At 38.0% G+C, this 20,610-nt stretch overlaps 1 protein-coding gene across 7 annotated transcripts in view; it reads left to right on the top strand.

Annotated features, from left to right (window-relative positions):
- EVC2 (EvC ciliary complex subunit 2) overlaps window positions 1-20,610 on the top strand; it is a 72,784-nt gene that overhangs the window by 6,339 nt on the left and 45,835 nt on the right. For 3 of the 7 annotated variants that reach the window (XM_051798520.1, XM_051798521.1, XM_051798519.1), the window contains exons 3-9: window positions 4,710-4,867; window positions 5,413-5,478; window positions 8,935-9,121; window positions 11,150-11,259; window positions 11,996-12,058; window positions 15,541-15,675; window positions 17,155-17,306. In XM_051798520.1, the coding sequence (XP_051654480.1) occupies window positions 4,710-4,867; window positions 5,413-5,478; window positions 8,935-9,121; window positions 11,150-11,259; window positions 11,996-12,058; window positions 15,541-15,675; window positions 17,155-17,306 (871 nt within the window). Of the gene's footprint in view, window positions 1-4,709; window positions 4,868-5,391; window positions 5,479-8,934; window positions 9,122-11,149; window positions 11,260-11,995; window positions 12,059-15,540; window positions 15,676-17,154; window positions 17,307-20,610 lie in introns of those variants that run through there. The other 4 variants (XM_051798524.1, XM_051798525.1, XM_051798522.1 and 1 more) reach the window with 4 other exon arrangements.

The raw sequence follows: 20,610 nt of genomic DNA, 5'->3' as shown, positions 1-20,610 counted from the left end.
TGTTATACCTACCCTTCTAAGGACAGGCTGTCTGTGCTGCAAACATGTTAAGGACTCAGCCTGTTTAGTTCAGCGTTAAAGGCTTGTGTTGTGACAGGTCCGTGTCCTTACACAGAACTAATTTCATAGTGAAGGACAGTATAGTGACCACAAACAATTTCTTAGACACCCATCCTTCTACCCTGAGTCTGTGTGAACACAGACACACTGTTGCTGCATTGTCCATGCAGTAGGTGTGTTCTGTACCAGATCTGATCCTCAGTATTTGCGCTCCCTGAGCACCAAGCAAGTGCAGTGAGAGCTGGCATTGGGGAGCTCTCCTTCCCAGGCCTATTGCCTGTGCCTTGAGTGTGGCAGCCAAAAATAGCAAGAGGTCACCACTCAAAGCAACAGTGCACAAAGATGGAGTAGCAAATAACTACTTAGGGAGAACAGCAAAGAAAATTGAGCATTAAATAGCAGAGACTGTTGTGATCAACTGTGCATTTGTCATTTCACATGGTGGTGGCACTGCACATATGTGGGACTGAATGAATGCTACAGTAACATGAGTAGTAAGATGTTACACCAATCTTCCAGCTGTTTCATCTATATTAATATTTATTTTCATGTTTTCATTTTGTAATTCAATACAAAGTTGACCCAGCAGTACTAGTAATTAGCTAGGAATATGCAGTTTAAGACAGGGTTCTGGCATATCTGTTTATATTGGGTTTATGTAGGATTAAATCATGGGAAAACATTTTACTAATGTGCTAATTAGAAGAAAGATAAAATATTTAACAACTTGATAGTACATTGTAAAAATGTGGAATTTTTAATTAAGAAAAACAAAACAAAATTTCTTCTTAAAGGTGGTAATATTGTCTCACATCTCAAAAGAAAGTGAAACTAATGCCTTTCTTTGATGAACTTTTTCACTTGGCATCTTTAGAGATGTTTGCAGGAAAGTCTCAGGTTGAGCCTCATGCTCTGCTAGTTTGCTTGCTGGGAAATGTTTTGGCCTGAGGCGTTGTAGTCTGGGAATGCCTGGTGGGAGCTTGGCAAGCCCAGCTGAAAGGGGGCTGTTTGGGCTGTGTGTAAAGCTGAAACTGTTCCCCTGCTTTGCAGTTTTTCTTTCTAAAAGGAATAGGAATAGTTTCCATCTAGAAACTAATGAAAGTGAAGACCATGCAGCCCTGGTAATGGCTTTTCTGAAAACAGCCAGGAAAATGGCAAAGATTCATGGCTAGGCTTCGTGAACGAAGATTTGGGAAGGCTCTATCCACATTTGTTACAGGCACGTTGGTGACTTATGAGGCCAATACGTGACAGACATGTCCGATTGCAAAAGGCACAGCAGAAAGACTCCTTAGATGGTGTATTCTGCAAGACACGGTTCTTTCTGCGTTGTCTTTTCTCCTCGAGAGTGATCCTGCGTGTGTTCTCAAAGGAGACAGCAGTGTTATAGATGGTGTGTCTCCAGACATCCTGATTTGAGACCAGAGTAGACCAGTTATGGTGATCAGTATGGCCAAGGCTGAGATGTTGTTTCAGGGAGTCCTTGTATCTTTTCTTCGGGACTCCTCTCTTGCAGCAGGCAAAGATTGAAGCTGTAAGAAGAAAAGAGTGGAAGGAACAAGGAGACCTCAGAGTCACTGTCAGAATTGGGATGCACTTCTGAAGGGGCACTGACAATGGCACCATGGAAACTATTTGCACTTCTGAGCAGCATGGTATCCAAAAAAAAACAGCTCATTGCTTTTTAGTCAAGTGTTAGTATTTTCCAAGCTCAGATGAATTATTTGTTAAAAAAAAACAAACAAAAAATCCAGAACAGAAATCTAGAGTATATGTGAAAACCACAGAATGTGTTTTGCCTGTACTGTCCTTTCTCAAATATTCAGTAACTGTTTTTCAAGAGTCATCAGCCATTTACAATCCATCTAGGAACTTACCTGAAAAGATGCAGCAGGTGAATTGATAAATACAATTATATTTTCTTGATATTAAGAGTATGCAGCAAGTTATGTGAAAAAGCAGTTATGTTCTTATAGGTCAGCTGTTCTAGTGACACTTAAAATATGGGGGAGATCAGGAAAAAGTTATTTTATTTAACTGACAGGGAAACCAGGGTATTACAAACCATATTGTTAAAAATTAATAGGAAGGATGAGAAAAATTCTGGAGAAAGGCAGGGGCACATGTTGCTGTATGGACACGTGTCATACTGGTTAAATCTGTTTAAGCAAAACCTTCCACTGAGTGCTGGGAAGATACAAGTGGATTTACAGAAACATCCTTGTCATCATCATCAGTTGAGGCTGCTTAAGATAATGTTAAAACCCCACAAAATCCCCAATCTCCAATTACTGATGATGGAGCAGCCAAATAACATGCCTGGAGACTTCTGCTGGGAGTTGGGTACATTATCTTGGAATTGTAAATGATGACAAAGCACAACTTGAAAACAAACTCATCTGTGTAATTAGTAATCCAGAGATTTATTCAGAGTCAAGGAACATGATCAGTTAATTAAATTGATTACTGTGGACTTGATACCCTCCAGAGAGGGAGTATCAGGATTTGCTGTCACATAAGAAGTGCAGTTGAGTGTGCTGATGGAGATGGGCACAAGAACAAAAGATATTTTATGAAGCAATTACCCACTTCCTGTTGGCTGACTGCCCTCATCCAAAATTCAGAAGGAAATGATCTGTTGAACAAGAAGCACTTTAAAGGTAGTAGTTGCTCAACCCAGTTCATACATTTTGCCATTTTGACTTCTAATTCTTTCAAAGAAAGAATCTCCATGTCATTCAGGTTTTCTGTTTACTGTAAAGGAAAGTGCATTTCCTGTAGTCTGGCAAGAACAAAAAAATTGTTGCTCCACCTTCATAGGAACGGGGTGGCAATTGCAATAATATATGACACAGCATATAAGAAATTATTCTTTTTCAGTGTTTGGAAATATCTATACAAACCTGCAAAGGGGCTTGATTCAGTAGTCAGAAACAGGTCTAGAGCCATTGGAGGTAGGATATAGTATGATAGTTGGATCTACTGGAGAGTGCCATGGCCAGGTGGGCTCAGATTGGTAGCTAGCAGGTCTGTACTGCACTTATAATTCAGCCCTGGTGTCATCCTGAGTGATTTGGGCTTTTGCTTAGTCTTGAAATAGAAGTATGCCATGTGTGACTATGCTGAAAAGATTCCAATCCCAAATATATGCAGGTATTTGGTATTGTAATTAGACATAGTCCTGTTCTCACTGTTTGCCATGTTATTTTTACAGCCCCTAAATTATACCAAGTCTGTTGCATTGTTTAACAGTGGTTTAAATAAAACTTAGAGAAGTGAATTAAAACTGATCATAAAATATAAACACTAGCTTTCCCTAGCCCATATATCCACAATTTTGTCCAATATAAACTACTCTCTCCCAAATGAAAACCAAACTATTCCAGCGTGGGAAGACAGGGAGGCTCCCCAAGGTGCACTGTCCACCAGGGCTCTGTGAGCAACAGGATTGCATCTCATTCGTTATGTTAACAGAATTATTTTCAGTGATTCATGGGCATCAATGCCTTAAAGGCTCCTTTTAAGGGTCCAATTCTGAATGCTCTGTGCATGCCTTTTCTATTTGCAGCTAATAGTATTTCTCTATATTGTTCTTCCAACAAAGCAGGGGCTTTTCAAAAAAATGCTGCTTCTCATATTAATGAGATTTTAATGTCTTCAGCTTTTCATATTTCATTACTATATAGTAGTCTTTTAATAGAAAAAAGTAATTTGACAAAAATATTTGCTTTTCAATGAGAGTTTTTGTTCATGTTAATGTATATTGCTGATGATTAAAATATGAGATTTAAAAATAAGTAATAAATGAAAATGATTATGTAAACAGTAAAAAAGTGTCTTCTGTAAACACAGACAGATAGCTATAATTTTGAAATCTTCATGACATTTTTATCTTAATTCAGCAGCTTTACCTTTTGACAATTTATCATATTAAATTATCAATTTTTAGTATAAGCTCCTTTTGTTGATGTCATGGGTGCTTTTACTTTAGTAGATCAAAGTGATATGATTTCAAAACTATGCCAGTTATTTTGTGTGATATCATTGACTAATTTTTCATAAAAATTTAAGAGTATAAGGTAGCATTTATATTGCTGATTACTAAATTGAGGAGCATTTGATTTTATGGCACTTCAACTGAAATGTATTTCTCAACAGAGAAGTATTTCAATTCTGAATATGTATTGGCGTAGTCAATGCTTAATTGGGAGACTGTATCTTTGAAGCAGAACACCTTTAGCACTGAGGCCTCTCACGTTGTAGAGTGTTTCAATTATTTATGCTTTGCTGAAAATTTCTTTGTATTGAAAATATTGAGAGTTGATATAAGTCTGAAACCTTTTGATTCATGCATTAGACACTTTACATTTAAATGGCAAGGAGTTTTCTGTGGGGTATATGGGTGTTCCCATGGCAGGGAATAGTTTTGTTTCAACTCCTGCTGGATTTTGAGGGGCAAATCCCATCTGTTTTCTGTCTGGCCTCAATCTCTGTTGTCTCTAATGATTTTGAGTGCTTTAAGCGCTGGTCACTGCATGCACAGAGTCAGGTACCATGAGCCCCATCCCTGGCTGGAATCTGCACCAAATGGCTGCTGCACAGGAGCCAGCTTTAGCTTTAATGCTGAGTGTTGCCTTGGTTTTCATCAGGGCCCTTCCCTCTGGCCATGTGGGCAAACAAAGCCCCTCACCAGCCCTTGACTTCTGCAGCCTCGGACAACCAGTGGAGCCATTCGCTGTTTGCTTTGGTACCCTCGTGGACAAGGAAGATTTTGTTCAAACGGGAGTCAGATCTTAACCACCAGCTGGTCAGTAAAAGATGGTTTGCCACTTTTAATGTTTGTAAAGACTGTAGCAATCCTATTAAAAGTGAATGTTGCTGCGAATTTTCTATCCAATTAGTGTATTTCTGATTCTGTCTCAGATGATTACGTTCATTTGAGATGACACCAGCAACGCCAACTAGTTGTGAGACTTCCAAAGAATTACTGTGACAGGCACAGCTATGTGATTGCTGCATAAATTCCGATAGACACTTGGTAAATTAAAAGGGTCTGTATAGTCTGATGAAAAGTTTGTGCATAGTGTATTTTGTTAGGGAATTTTTTGAATTTGATAGCCAAAAGATGAATATATCAATTAATATTCTAGTAGTTACTTGTGGGAATAAGTAGTTCCTAAAAAAGTGCACTAGAAAAAAGGATAACTATTGCGATAAAAAACCTCTTAAATTTGAAGACGATTGGTACCTTTAAATTTTCTAAAAATAATTTCATTATTTACATAATTTAACTTGTGTTGCAGATTTATAGTATTTTCATACGCTGTTTAGACTTTTCCCCTCTCTCCATAGCTTGAAGATGTTTCCAATATGTCAGTGTCTTCTGAATTTGGAATAACCCTTCAGAAATGTGGTGTGGTAAGTTTTCTTACATTTATCTTGTTAATTTTGTAAGAAGTTTGTACCCAAATGTCCTTTAAAAAGTGTAAACTGAATTGTGCCCATGCTGAGTATTTGGGAGTGTGTGCATTTTGATGGTTAAGAAGGTCACACCCTCTGTGAGAGGCACAGTTTTGCAATGCTGATTCAAAATAGAAGTCAGTAAAATCTCTCAGGCTTTAAGGGATTTTAGACTGTGGTCAAAGTAAAAACCTCACAGTCAATTTATAAAACTGTAAATGGACAAATCCCAATGAACTCTAGAATAATCAGCCACAAGGCTGGGTAGAGACAGAGACAAATTTTACAGGATGAGATAAACCTTCTGAGATACTCTCCTGGCCCAACCCTGGGTGTCCTACCTGTGTCAAGTGTGGACTTCTTTCGAAGGATGAGTCACTGAGCCCTGTGATGCCCATTGTGTCTTTGAGCATCCACCACACAGCCATAGAAAAGCCATTGTGTCATAGTCTGCATATTCAGTGGGACTCACCTATAGCAGTATTTAATGAAAAAAAAGTTTCATTTGACTCGTGTAAATGCTTAAGAAGAGCAAAGACCTCCTTGCTATAAGAAACTTTTTAACCTTCCATTCTACTTTTAATTTATGTGGCATAAGTTGAAAGATGTACCTAGACTGTTACTTTTCCTTTCTTTTTTTTTTCCCTTTTTTTTTTACACTGAATGAAGCAAGTCTGAATTTTTGTAATTACAGACAGTTTATCTTATCTATCCCTTGGAGACAGAAAGTACCTCCAACTTTAAGATCAATCTGAATTCAGCCACTGAGGTGGTGCATATGAGGGTAGAGGATTCAGTAACCAGTACAGAAGAGGTGACATTATAACCTGCACCAGATCATTTGCATAGAGAAGAATGAATATGAATCACATCTTGTGGCACTAATTACCTATAATGTTGTTATTGAAATGGCAGCATAACATAATTAATGAGGCTGAACAGTGAGCAATAACACAGAATATTCTGCTTTTCTGGCTGTAGATTCCCAATTTTTATACCAGAGCCTCTCAGAAAAACAGTTTGAGATAGTTGCATGTTGTTTCTTTCTGCTGTTCACAGCACAGCCTTACACAGGCTCATGAAAAATTACAAAATCCTGCTGTACAAAAATCAAAGGTCATCTGTTGTAGATGCTGAGATTAGCAGAAAATATTTTTGCAGTGCTATTAGTTGTAAATTACTGAAAATTATATAATTATATGTGATTGTCTTCCACCTTCAACTGCAGTTCATTTTATTTTCCTTGGCTTACCTTGTCATATACTTCAATCCTAATTCATCTGAACAGATGCTTTCATGCTAAGAGACAGACTGGCTTATGCTGGTGTTTAGCTGTTTTAGATGGAAAAAAGTGAATTTTACACATTTTCCTCCTTCTACCATTTGTGAATTGGAGATTATCAATGACTTTTTTCCCCTCCTTTTCTGTTTCTAGTTCGTTCATCTGACTTATTCCTAACAAAGATCCGTCATTCCTTTCAACTTCCATGGAAATTCCTTCCAGCTTTCTTTCTCCTGTCACATCCGTGCTCTTTCACTCCACTCTCCCAAGTACTTAAGTGACATCTCTTGCAGCGGGTGATGACACAGATGATGCACATCAGCAGCAGAGAGAAAAGCAGAGAGTAGGTGCTTATGCATTGTGAGTGACTGCCATTGGGTTTGGTCCTCTATATGGTTGATAGCTTAACCATCTGCTCCAAAAGCAGGAAAAAAACATCTTCAGGCAAATTAGAAGAGCGACTTAAAGAAGATAGCCAGTGGTCGCTGATGCCAATAGAAGTGGTGTATGGAGGAGTTCTTCCTAGGAGCAGACAAACCTGAGAGCTTACCTGTTGCTTGAATCTCATCTGCTGCTTTTCAGGGAAAAAAAATATGTAAATTCTTTCAACCCCTTTGCAATTTAGCTTAAGTCTGACAGCCAGTCAAAAATAAAGAGTGACAACCATGTGTTTAATATTAATCAGACATGCAACAAATGTGGTTTTTTGGCCACCTGAGGAAGATTGTGGTAGAAGATAGGCGGTATGATTGACTCCTCTGAAGGGTGGCTTTGTTTAACTCGTAAATTAAGAATTTTATTAAATGAAAATTGAAGAGAAAATGCAAGATTGCTCACACAGTTGCTCGCTCACTGCCCCACCAGCAGAATTGAGGAGAGAATCGGAAGAGTAAGAGCTGGAAAACTCATGGATTGAGATAAAGACAGTTTAGCACAGAAAGCAAAAGCCACGCACACAAGTAAAGCAAAACAAAGAATTAATTCACTGCTTCCCATGGGCAGGCAGGTGTTCAGCCATCCCCAGGAGAGCAGGGCCCCATCACACATAACAGTGACTTGGGAAGACAAATACCATCACTCCAAACATCCCTCATTGTTCCTTCTTTCCCCCAATTCATATACTGAGCATGATGTTGTGTGGTCTGGAATATCCCTTTGGTCAGCTGGGGTCAGCTGTCCTGGCTGTGTCCCTTCCCAACTTCCCATGCACCCACAACTTCCTTGCCAGTGTGGCAGTGTGGAATGCAGAAAATGTCTTAGCTCTTTGTAAGCCCTGCTCAGCAATAATGAAAACATCCCTATATTATCAACCCTACGTTCAGCACAAGTCCAAAATGTAGCCCCGTACCAGCCACTGTGAAGAAAATTAACTGTACCTCAGCTAAAACCAGCACATAGAAGAAGGCAATTTAGAAGGTGAGAGGTCAATAAGCAACTCTGCGCTCAAAGTAATTTCATTTAGAGGGTATAATTGCTCAGTAAGACTTAAGGGCATAATGGAATAAATAAATAAAATGACATGACTGCATGTTGCTAGAGGTTGGTGATCAGCCTATGACCTTCACCACTGGCTGGAAGCAGAGCCATAAACTTCCAAGTCCACTGGTGGCTCCATCTGCCCTCACATGGGAAGGGCGAGTCAAGACAGGGCGTCTTTCAGAGAGAGTGGTTGCTGTGAAAAAAAGGGAAATAGAGACCAACACTGCATGGAGAGAATGAATTTGCAGTGAGGGCAGCTTGGAAAAGAAATATCCTCATGGTACAAAAGTTCAAAGTTAAGAATTTTTCAGACTGTAGTTATAAAGATATGATCCAGTTTTGTTGTATGAGGTATCATGGGGTTACTTAGATTCTTGATTACCCTTCTGGTTCTGCATGAGCTGGGTTTCCAACTTCTGGCTTTCTGCCACTTTGTCTCCAAGCAACAGCTTGGCATACCAAAGATTAAAATCTCTGTGGGAGTTTGAGATCAAGCTGAGTGTAGTTTCATGAGCAGGTCACTCAGAATGCCTTTAGAAAATAAGTTTCCACGTATAATGAAGTTTTATTTGTAATCAAGACTACAAATTTTGCTGTTAGGATGCACATAAGAGCTGTTTTGCACCATTAATACTAATATTTCCTGTTTTCAGGTGGATGTTGAGCATGACCCTCAAACTGCATACATTACACTTGTGATTAATAACACCAACACATTGCTCTCAACAAACATTACAGATCTTATCCTCCTGGACAACATCACTGGTCTACGCATTCAAAAAACCAGTGGGAATACGACCACAGATGGTGTACAGATTTATAGGAAAAGATTCTTGCAAGGTAAGGAAATCTGCAGGGAAGTATCCCTGACTAAACATGTGGAAGAGCATCTGTTCAAATCACAATATTTATTTATTTGTGGTGGTTTAAATTCTTTGATTATTAATAGAGGTGAAAAACTGGGAAAGGTTTTGAGCTGCAGTTTCCAATTCTGTTAACTCACAATTTGACTCCCACCTTTGAACTGCTTCCAATCTAACAGGCACAGAAGTGGGCCCTTGTTCCTGTAAAAGTTGCTGCCATCAAAATGAAAGAGTTTTTTATGACTGTATTTGTTCATTTTGGATATTTTTAAAAGCTTCTGCACAAGCCATTTTAATCATATATTGAGTCTTCTTTAGCCAAGTGTGGCAGGTTGGCTTGCTGAGATATTGAGGTGCATTGGAATTGCAAAGGGCCATGCAAGCAAGGAAGATGATTCATTAGAAATAAGGCAGCTCTTCTCAGTATCTGTTCTTTCCAAACTGAGCAAGTAATACAGAGAGAAACTTGTTCCAGTCTTGATGTCAGTCTGCTCCTGTGGTAGCAGTCGAATCAGTGCACATGCATAAAATTTTACCTTTCTTGATTTCTTCATCTCCTTCTTCTTAAGCACAAGAACATCAAAAATTAGCAGCTTGCTTTTGATGGTAATGATATTTCTCTTGGAGCTTCAGAAGAGTTCGCTGGCACCTGTTTATGATTGAAGAATCTATGGTTATGATAGTTTTATGGCAAAAGATTTCCAAATAGATAAGGGAAATGAGAAGACTTGGGGCTGCTGTCTGATTGCAAATGAGTAGCCAGGCTCCATTTTTAATAACAACAGTGTGAGTAGTGGTACTGATTACAGGGCTGGTCGTTTTGAAAATGTCACAAAATTGCTGGCTCTCAACAGAGATTCCCAAGAAACAATGGCCCCTGAGAAAGAATTAAAAAATGGCTTGCAGAGCTGATCTAGTAAGCTAAGTTGGAGCCATTATTTAATTTATTTATAATTACTGAATCTGGAACTGAAGCTAGCTTTTCCAGCCCATATACATTGTACAAATCAGCATCAAAAATAGTGCAGTGGAAGAAAATCCGGCAGAACAGATTTCTGCATAGTTTGAGGTTTGGTCATTACTGTGTTAATTCTGAAGTCAGCCCATACCTTGCCACTAGGGCTGGATAGAAGGGCTATTCCTACACTGGCCTATGTATTGTTGTGCTGAATGTTAGCCATAATAATTTTTCAGTACTGCAGTGCACCATGCATCAAAATTCAGCTGAAATCTGTCTGATTTCTCTGTGGTTTCAACAGGAGGAGAACCAGCCAGTTAGTGGTTTTAATGTAGGCTCTCTGCTTTATTATAAAAAATATTTGTAAATACATCACATTGAGTTTTAGTATCAAAAAATGATGCTTTTCAGCAGATTGTGGCATCATTTAATGCAATTTACAGATCCTGGGCCAAATTTGCTTGGGTTCTTCAAGGCAGCAGTTATTAAGGATGTTGCTGGACTCAGCTGGCCAGGAACTGTCTACTCTGGGTGTGGGACATCTGCTGTGTCAGAAGGGAAAAGCTCCAGTGCTGTCCAAAGCCTTCCCCAGGGATCTTAGAGAAATTTTCATCAGACAGCAAATCTATCCATATGCCTCCTCTCTGGACTATACTGGTGGGCTCTGGCTGCCTCCTCTGCTGAATTCCCTTGCAGTCAGTGTTCCAAGTTTATTGCAGCTTGGTTCCTAGGAGAGCACTTTTGCTGGCAAGGAAGCACAGTCTGAAAAGCTCCTCAAATGTTTTATTTATATTGAACTTTCTTTTCAAATTTGCCAAGCATCTCTAACTGCAGCTGAGCTCAGCTGGATACTCAGCTCTTCTGAGATTGACCCCATCTTCTTGCGTGAAAGAAGACATGCAACTGTACTGGGTTGTTTTCAAATCAGTTAGCTCCTGGTCTGTGTAAGAAAATGCAGACACAATTACTTAGAGGCCACCACTGCACTGGCAGATGTACCTCACCTGCGTAATCTATACGATTGGCTTTTTTTCTCTGGTTTAAAAGGTGGAGAACACTTTGTAATCAACTACTCTGCACTTCTTGATGCAAAAGAAATGTGGGATGGCAGGATCTTGACACTGCCTGCAAAGCTAACTTTCAGCAGTTCATCACAGGTATTCCCTTCACAATTTTATTTTGCTCTTCACAGTTTTTGTTCTTGTCTGCCTAACGAAATGAAGTTCTTAGGAGAAGTTCTCATTGTTTACCATGAATTTATAAATACTTTGTGATATTTATAAATATAAAAATTTATAAACATGAGTTATTCTTCACAACTTAGGAGGTCATAGACCTTCTTAAGTAAATTTGGGTTGTCTGTTGTCCTGTAGCTTTTTTTCTACTTTTTATATTTCTTTCCAGTTTATCTATGTATCCTGGAAATAGGTGTCCTCCACATACTTATGTATCTATTCCTGTAGTCTATGAGAGACTGAAAGTTTTGGATGAAAAAGTCTCCAATGTGCATGAGAGTGGTACTAGAGTAGCAGAAAGGAAGACTTCAAACAGGGAACGTAAGAGTAAAAACATATGCACTGACTATGGCTCCTGTTCTGGGCATTTTCAATCAACCCAGATTTTATAGGCACAGAAAAATGTAATACTGTGTACATTGGGATATGCATCTGTGTGATGAGAAGGGGAGTGTATCCCACAGAGCAGCTGCTTCCATGTGTGTTAATGTTACCCCTAAGTACACTGCATTTTCCTATCAGATTTATCTTAGCTTTATGCTTAATGAGAAGTATAGCTTATCTTCTAAGGAGAGGCTTTTCTAGAGACTCCAGGCTATTTGCCAGTGGATTCTGCTCTTCTTTTTCTTAATACAGGTAATTTTTTTATATCTCTCAGAATAAAACACATCTCGTATCGTTGACAGCATCGTTCACCATAACTGAAGAAAAAAAGACCAAGGTAAATCCTGTAATTTAGTATTATGTTGACTCTCCTGCTTATACTTCTGGATAATCTAAACTAAATCCTAGGAGCTAAGGAGGTACTGATGTACTTATGTCTCATCACTCAGCTATTGGCTATCAATCATACACAAGTTCGGTCTTCTCAGATTTTTAAGAGGAAGAAAACAGGACTCAATATAAGGGGTCTTTTTTTGTCTTGAAACAGCAATATTTAATACAGAAAATTTAAAGATTCCATTATACTCCTTGCCATGTTTTTTCATTTGAAGAATTGTACAGGCACAGAAAACTCCAGTGAGGAATATGCTCACCTGCTCCTGTGCATAGCCACCATGAGAAAGCTTTTTGTCTTTACAAAAGGCTGAGGTTATCCTCCACCTCTTGAGAAGAGGTTTCTCTATGATGCTGCTGCACAAGCCTTAGAAATAAAACTGCAGTAAGAGTGGCAAACTTAATGTTTGCCTTTCATTTTTTTGGAATAAGTAGTGTATTTGGAGATTGTGCACAGGGGCTTCTTTTTCCAATATTCTCTTCTGCTGGGGATCTTTGCCTTCTCAGCTTCTATTATTGTAACAGATGTATTTCCAGACTTGGCTTTCTCATAATTGAAGATCAAGTGCCCATTCTGTTAAAATGAAAGCCATAATTAAATATGATATAAAGTAAAATTATACATAAGCTAGAGAATTCATTCTTGGATAAAGATCTAGCAATATTTAAAAGGATTGGACATTTTTATAGCTAAGAATTACCCATTGAATTGCCATAAATGTATCTTTTGGAAACTCTTATTCTTAAAGGTGTAAGCCATGCAGTAGCTGACTGGCTTATAAAAATAGCTTCATGAATGGTGTTCTGTAAAGTTCGGTGTGAATTGATCTGCAGCAGTTGGTGATGTCTAAGCTAGGACTGTAAGGTACATTGGTCTCAGCACACCATGGAAATTTCTGCAATCTGTTACGATATGTAAAACCTTTTTAGTGTGTTTGGGTTTTTTCCCAACTTGAACTTGATAGTTAGACCTCTAAAAGTTCTTAGGGACTATTCTATCAGTGGATAAAGTTAGCTCAGCTGCATTTGAACTTAGTAAATGAACAGATTTTGTAATTAAAATGTGTGGTAAAGGTGAATGGAAAATACTGTAAATTTTTGGAAAATAAAGCTCAGAAATTATGGAACGTACCACATTTCACATGCATAGTATTTGGCTTTGGGCTGTGGCCAAGCATAAGGTGTTTCAGAATGAAATCAGTTTGTGCAAGGAAATTAGGATTAAGTGAAAAAGGTGTGACATATTGTATTTCATTCATCTCTTCAGCTGTCAAAAATGCTCTCCATCTCAAATTTATTTATTAAAAATCACTATTTAGGCCTGTTCATGGCTATGTTGAAGCCAACACACATATGTGACTAAGTGGATACAAATTGTTGACTTTGGGGATGGAAAATAGAAGAATTAATTACGTGCTCAAGGGAGTGCCATGTTAGGTTGGTCCCATCAGCTTTCACATGGTTTGCTTGCACACTTGGCTTCTCTGTTGTTCTTTAAAGTTTTACAAACCCTATAGATTTCTCTTCCGTGCTGCTGGAAGAAAGTAACTGGTTGCCTGTGACAAGGTAATTTTGTGGGTTATGAAAAAAATATGAGTGTTGCTCATCTGAGTGTCTGTGCCATATGTCTTCCTCTAGTGCTTCAGGGGCTGTGAGTACTGTGTGCCTCTTCCCTTGGCTGGGTGGGTTTGATGCTGAATGGGAAGCTGTAGAGAAAAGGGCAAAGGGAAGTTCTCCCATCTGAGCGTGTGGCATAGGATAGATGACAATTACTTTGGTCTGATTTTTGTGAGGCTTGCTTCCCTCAGAATCATGCAAAGCAGTCGGAGCACAGCAGTTTTTGAAAGAAACTTGGGCCTGTAATGCCTCTTCCCACTATTAGGATGGCTTTAGAAGTTAGCTTAGGGAATAGCTTTTGAGGCTTATTGGTGTGTCAGTGGTCTGAAGGTTGACCTGCAGGGCCAACACTGGTCCTGCCTTGAGTGGAGACTCTGGCACCTGCCCTGCAGCTTCCTCTGTGGTGCTTTCAGATGGCATTAAGCACCAGCTGTGTTCTCCTCCTGGGCTTTACAGCCCCCACAATGACATGGGCTGTCCTTCCAGAGCCCATGTTCTTTAAGTATAAAAAACCAAACTATATAAAGAAACTTAAGCATACTTCTGTCAGTTAGAGCAATTTTTGATTCTAAGTGTACAATACTGTGAAGTAAACTGTGAATCTTCTTGGAGCTGTGAAACAGTAGGCTGTATTAATGTTTGATGATCTTGATACTGACATCATTGCCTAATTCAACTAAAAACATGTTGAAATCAATGAGTGCTGAGCAGCTGTACCAGCTTTGAGAAGCTGAACCTGTGAAACAAAGTCTGACATGAAGCAGTTCCTGTCAGTTAGAGATAAGACAGATTATCAGTGTACAAAAACATCAGAGAAAGAAAAAATAGGCAGTAAAGGATAAAATTTGCTATTAAATTGGAATAAACCTTTCTTAAATTGTAGACCATATTTGATTATTGCTTCCTATGCAGAATTACCATTGACTCCATGGAATACTGTCAGATTTCTGCTCCAAGAGATGACCCACCCATCTTTCAAGCAACATGTAAATTATTTACAGTTCCTAGCCCCAGCAGAGTGATTAGGCTTTGGTGAAACATTATACTAATAGCTGTGCTATGTTTTTCATCCAGAGATCTCATAGAACTAAACAAACACTAAATTAACTTTTGCTACATGGAGCATGAAGTAAAAATTAATTTTTAATGCAATTCAATTTAAAGATTAAGTTAAGAGCTAAAGTAAAGGCCTACAAAGTTGTTATCTGACTCACTGTTCCAGTGCTCCTGCTACTCTTTTCTGACTCAGGCTAATGCAGAAACTGCAAGGGTGCATATAGATTGGGTGGGTTTGTGAACTGCCAGTTACATGTTTATCTTGAACTCATATTGGTACTTTTTCCCTGTGGTCAGTTTTACTGAATCAAGAAATGGCCATTAGTTAAAGGTAACCAGCATCTGACTGACTTTCAGAGCCTCTGAGCAACATCAAATGACATTAATTTCAAAAAGACTTAGAAGAGTTTGGTGACTTTGGAAACAGGCTATTAAGTATTGGACACGCGAAAGTCACAGCACATAAAATTTGATCTGTGGGAGTTTTGTTGCTTAGAGTTACACAGGAATTTGGAATGTAACAATGCTGACTTTGAAACCTGTGGAATATACATTTTTGTTTGAAAATATTCATTCAAATGTAGTGATTAGATAACATAATACTGAGAAACCCTGAAGTTGTGTGAAGCCATTTAAAAATAATTTACTATGTTTCTTACAGTTATAATCTTGGAATTAGTTATGATCTGATCTTTATATGTATTTAAAAGGTACTTTTAATGTAGTTTTTATGTTATGGTCTTTTAATTTCAGATTATGTACAGCCATGCCATCACTGCTTCAGGGTTCTTCATCGCTTTTTTCGTTTCCCTTGTATTGACATGTGCTGTTTTTCTCATCATTTACCGAACCCAAATATTAAAATGGAGTTTCTGTAGTAAAAACCAGGTGAGTCATACTGTGTATGAGGGTTTATTTAATTTTCATCAGTCATATCTGATGATATAACTTGCTAGCTAAAACAGATTGTCTGAAGAGTTTTTTAAGATAAATAAAAAGCCACCAAGTGGTGGATTTGCTTCACAGGTAATGTAGTCTCTACAACCTGTATTCTTTAGCACAATCAGATTTAGAGGTGAATATAAGAATGATAACCTGATAAAAACAACTGCTGTCAGTACTTGGGTGTTAGTTCTAGATTGCAGGGAGATGACCCTTTGGCTATTAACTTCCTTTCATTTCCTTTCCTTCTCTCCATCCCTCAAAATTAGAGGCACAATGTCTCTGGGTTATAAACAGTTGCCAAGGGGATAGACAACTTGCCTTGAGCATAGCAGAATTGGGTACAATTTTTTTTCTATTTTTATTATCAGGAATAGAGATTTGAATTTTGGTTTCTTAGTTCGTTGGATGTGCTTTAATCTCTTGAGTGATTAAGCGAAACAGACGGGTTTGGAGATGGAGCATTTTCAGTGTTCTTTATCCAAGCTCTGCCTGTTTGGAGAAAGTATTTCAGTACGTACTGGAACAGAGAGCGAAAATACAGAATCTGATAAATATTAATCAAGTTGGCCCAAATCCAGCCCTTGCTTCTATTAATTATTTTTGAATTTATGTAAAGTAGAGCAACTTCAATGGGAGGGAGCTAGAGACCTCAGTCATAATATTACCATGATGGGAGCAGTCCTCTAAGAGAGGTGTGCTGAGAGGTTTGAACCCCTCATCTGCCCAGACAGTGGTGGATCTCTCATCCCTCTGGACTGACCAGAGTAGCTCACAAATCACTTGAAGCCTTATTTTCTGTGGTTGAAAGTTACACCGTCAATGTTTTATTTATGATATGTCTGAAAAGTTAATCTCTTAAAATGAAAAGGATGTGACTTCCTTCATTTTACAGAAGAAACTGTGATAATGAAGTAGTAAAACAGGTCCGGCTTGGTCCTAGCAGCAGACATTTATAGTGGGGTTTTTGTATAGTAATTTTATTAACCCTCAGTCTGAAGGGCATCTCTGCGAACTGAGTCACGTTATGCACAGAATTAGTTTTTCATGCTGTTCACTCATAACGCTGTAATCTTACCATATATAATTTGTGTATCACAGCAATTTTTAAAAAAAATTACCCTAGGAAGTTCATAGTGGAAGGTAACTTCCTAGACAACTTTCACAAGTGTTCTGTGTTCTCCATTTGTTTCTTTACTTGTATTCCAGATCAGTTATATACTAAAAAAGATCAGCCTGAAACAAAAGTCGTATATTTGATTTCAGATACATATCTGAGTTGCACAACCTCTTTACACCCTCTCCAGCTCTTCAGAGTGATGATAAGTAGTAACCCTCTCACCCATAGATAAACTGCAACAAAATTAGATCAATTACTCATTATAATTTTTTTTCCTACTTTCTCTTTTTTTGTTGTTTTTTTAGGAGATACAGCATGAACTCAGCCAAAATCACAAACTGGAGCATTCTCAGTTTAATTCAGGTGATCTCTTCAGTGAAGATATAATTATGAATGACCAAATCATCGATATTCTGTCCTTTGAAGAACCTGGCAATATGCTTCGGGCTTTAGAAGAGTAAGAATTCACTGCTATTACATCATATTTATTACATTTATCATCAGTCAAATCTTTGATTTGCTTATGTGCTCTTTATTGGTTTTTTTTATATAGTGTCTGTTTACACGTATTGCTGCAGTACATTAGGCTTTTGAACTTTTAAACAACCAACTGTGGGAACTGAAAATTATTATATTCATATTGCTTAACCTGTAGAAGTCACAACTCCATCTAGGCCTTAGACATGCAAGACTTCCAATCCAAATGAACATCTAGTTTTGTCTCTGTGGTTCACTAAGTAAAGGGAAACCTTTCTGTGTACAAAGAAATGTTGAAATGTTGTGTTCTACTCTTGCTGAGCACATTCTGCTTTCAAATGGATGGCTTTTGTCCTAGAAAGGAGAGCCCCTGCTGGGTGCCTGCATTACTGTTCAGCAGCGTATTTTGGAAGTACCTGGAGTCTAAGGTGTGACAGTTTGTAGGGCTGACAGAAAGACACCACGTACCTGTAATCAGTGGGACCACTCGGTAGAGCAGGGAAACTCTCTTGATATTGCTGAAAGGCCAGTCAGGGCTGTTTGACTTTAGCTGCTGTTAAAGATCATCTGTTCTTCAGCTGAATTTGATAAAAAGGTCTAATGTGAGGACAAGTGGATGTTGTTTATTCAGTATTACCATTAGCTCCTGGTAAGTGTGTGAAAGGCAGTATTATGCAACTATAAAATCTGTAGAAGCTGAAAAGTTACAGGACTATGGATGTAATTTTGTTTCTTAAAGGGTAACTAACAGCATTATTATTTCCTGTCTTTTCTTGATAATTGGGTACTTACCTCTGTAAATTGCACATTGGTCCTTGCTTTTATAGCAACTCAGGCTTTGAGAAGACTTATCCTGAAAATCATTATGTGAATATTAAGAAGAATAGGATCAAATACTTTTTAAAATCACTTTAGTATTAATTTATTTCAGGGATAGTTAGGATCTATATAGGTTGAAAAAAAAAAGCTGGACTATATTCAGATACATTATGGATTAGAAAGGTAAATATTCTCACAAACCTTTGGATAGGTTTATTTTTATAACAGAATTATTTCTGTACCTATAAAACAGGATTCATATCTTAGGTATGTCCAGGGGCTAAAGTTTTTTAATATTCTTATGAAGCTTGTGCGTGTGTATCTTTCTTCCTTTTCTTTCCTCACAGTTTCTGTTTTCTTTACCTCTGAGTATGTAGAACATTGCAGTGAATAAAGTAGTTACTCATTAGCAAACACTCACTAACCTTCTTCACCTTCTGAACTATCTTCTCCTTCTTCCAGGATGAGGATAGTAGACAGACCACAAAGGTATTCAGAGTTACAATGATTCCTGCTGTGAAAGGTGATTGAAATGGTGATAGACATTGTTGTGAATGGCTCAGATCAGCCTCTACCGGTCAGGAGCAGGTGCTTTCTAATTCTATTTAGATTATCTCATTTCATGTAGTTTTAAATCAGACCTTCTGTTTCACTCACTGTTACACAGATACACTTACTGCATTTTTATCTATTCTTTCCCGCTTTTTATTGGCACTCATTGAATATGTGTGTTTAATTACTCCAAACCCATGCCGCTCCTCTCTTACTGGTGGTGCAGTTTATCTGACTGAGAGAGGATCTCTGTAATGTGAATGCCTACACCAGGTTTCCTCGAGTTCCCTGTTTTACTCAGGAGAGTAAAAGAGCATTTGTAGGGTTTGATTATTCTCACCCCTAAGCAGACTTCCAGAAGTTAGTTGTATGGCTGTTGCATCCACTGACCCAAATGCCTGGAGCCTGGGCTGATTAGCTCAGCTATAGGGGTCTGGAGGTGGGTGAGATGAATCCCAGTTCTGCAGGCTGGTTGGCCAAAAAGGCTGGATCAGTACTTTAGTACCTATATTAAAGACATACAATATTTTTTTGCTTTCTTCAGTAGCTTATAATACACTCCTTGTTTTATCTCTCGTTAACACTTTGATATTTAGCTTTGGATGTTTCCTCATCTAATAGTGCTGGTTCCTTATTCATTCTGCAAGTTGGGGCAAAGCAGTCCATTAATTTCTGATCTGTATTACTTAAAAATTTCATTTTAGTGTTGTACTTCTAAACTGTCATACATTATCTAAGTTTTTAGCTGATTCCAAAGACAAATGTAAAATATTGTACAGTTGCCTTAGGAGCTCCTATGACAGCGATGTAGGCTAAAACCAGAATGAAGTAATTCTTCTTATCACTGAATTGCCTGCTTTAAGGATAGTAATTTTTAAAACATAATGGGAAAAAGAAAAATGGTGCATTTTTAAGTTATCAATGGATAATTGCAGTGAATTTGAATGAATTCTGTGCTTTAATGAAATGCCGTCATTTTACTAGTTGTGGTCACAATCAGTTTACATTAGTGACAATAGTGACAATTGTGACAAAATGTCACAATTTTGTTTACATTAGTGACATCCAATAAAATATTTGGGTTTTCAGTAAGGAACAAGGAATGAGGTTTGTTTTGTCTCATAGGAATGGGAGTATACTGAGAATAAAAATTGAGCCTGTATTTTGAGCATATTTTTTTAAAGTCATATATATGCCAATATTTTAATACTTTTTTTTAATTATTATTTTGGGAAGCAAGAGTATTGGGGCTTTTGTTAGGGAGATTTTGATTAGGTATTTTCAGCCAACCAACATCATCTTGCTTGTATGCTAGCTTGGTAATTCCTTGTGCATGTTTTGGTGCAGGTATGTTTCATTTTTGTCTACATAACACACATATAAGCTTGCCGACATAATTGATACATTCTTTTGAAATTGCACTGTCATTGTAAACATGGTTGAAATCATACTGGTACAAACGAGATAAATACTCAGAAAAGTAAGAGCCACAGGATGTTTTTGTGTTCTTTGCAACATAAAGCTGTGTTATCTTTTAAGAAGTGACAGTGCCAAGTCATTTAGCGGATACTTGGGAGCATGTGTTCAATATTTATGGACAGGGACAGCTTTGGAGTGTAGACAGTTTGTGGTGTCAGGAGGATTGGCTAGAGAACAAAACATACTTTTCCTGTTTCATAAGGAAGCTTCTTGGTTACTGATTTTGTGAGTTTTGTCTTAATAAGGCATGTTCTGGATGAACATTATGCAGCAAAATAACTTGGCTTTTATTCTCAGTAGGTTCCTTGCTGTGTATATTACTGAATATCGGCCCATGGGCAATGAATGCTAATGAGGGGAAGCTATATGATTTGAATATTTGACGTGCACACTAGAAGATCATGTTCCAAAATGTTGTGTGTCTCTTTTTGTGT

This window comes from Manacus candei, unplaced genomic scaffold (genome assembly GCF_025592945.1).
Source record: "Manacus candei isolate 608988 ecotype Guabito, Panama unplaced genomic scaffold, ASM2559294v1 h1tg000048l, whole genome shotgun sequence".
Lineage (NCBI taxonomy): Eukaryota > Metazoa > Chordata > Aves > Passeriformes > Pipridae > Manacus > Manacus candei.
Note: the sequence above shows the minus strand (reverse complement) of the source record. Positions and strands in the feature narration are given on the sequence as shown.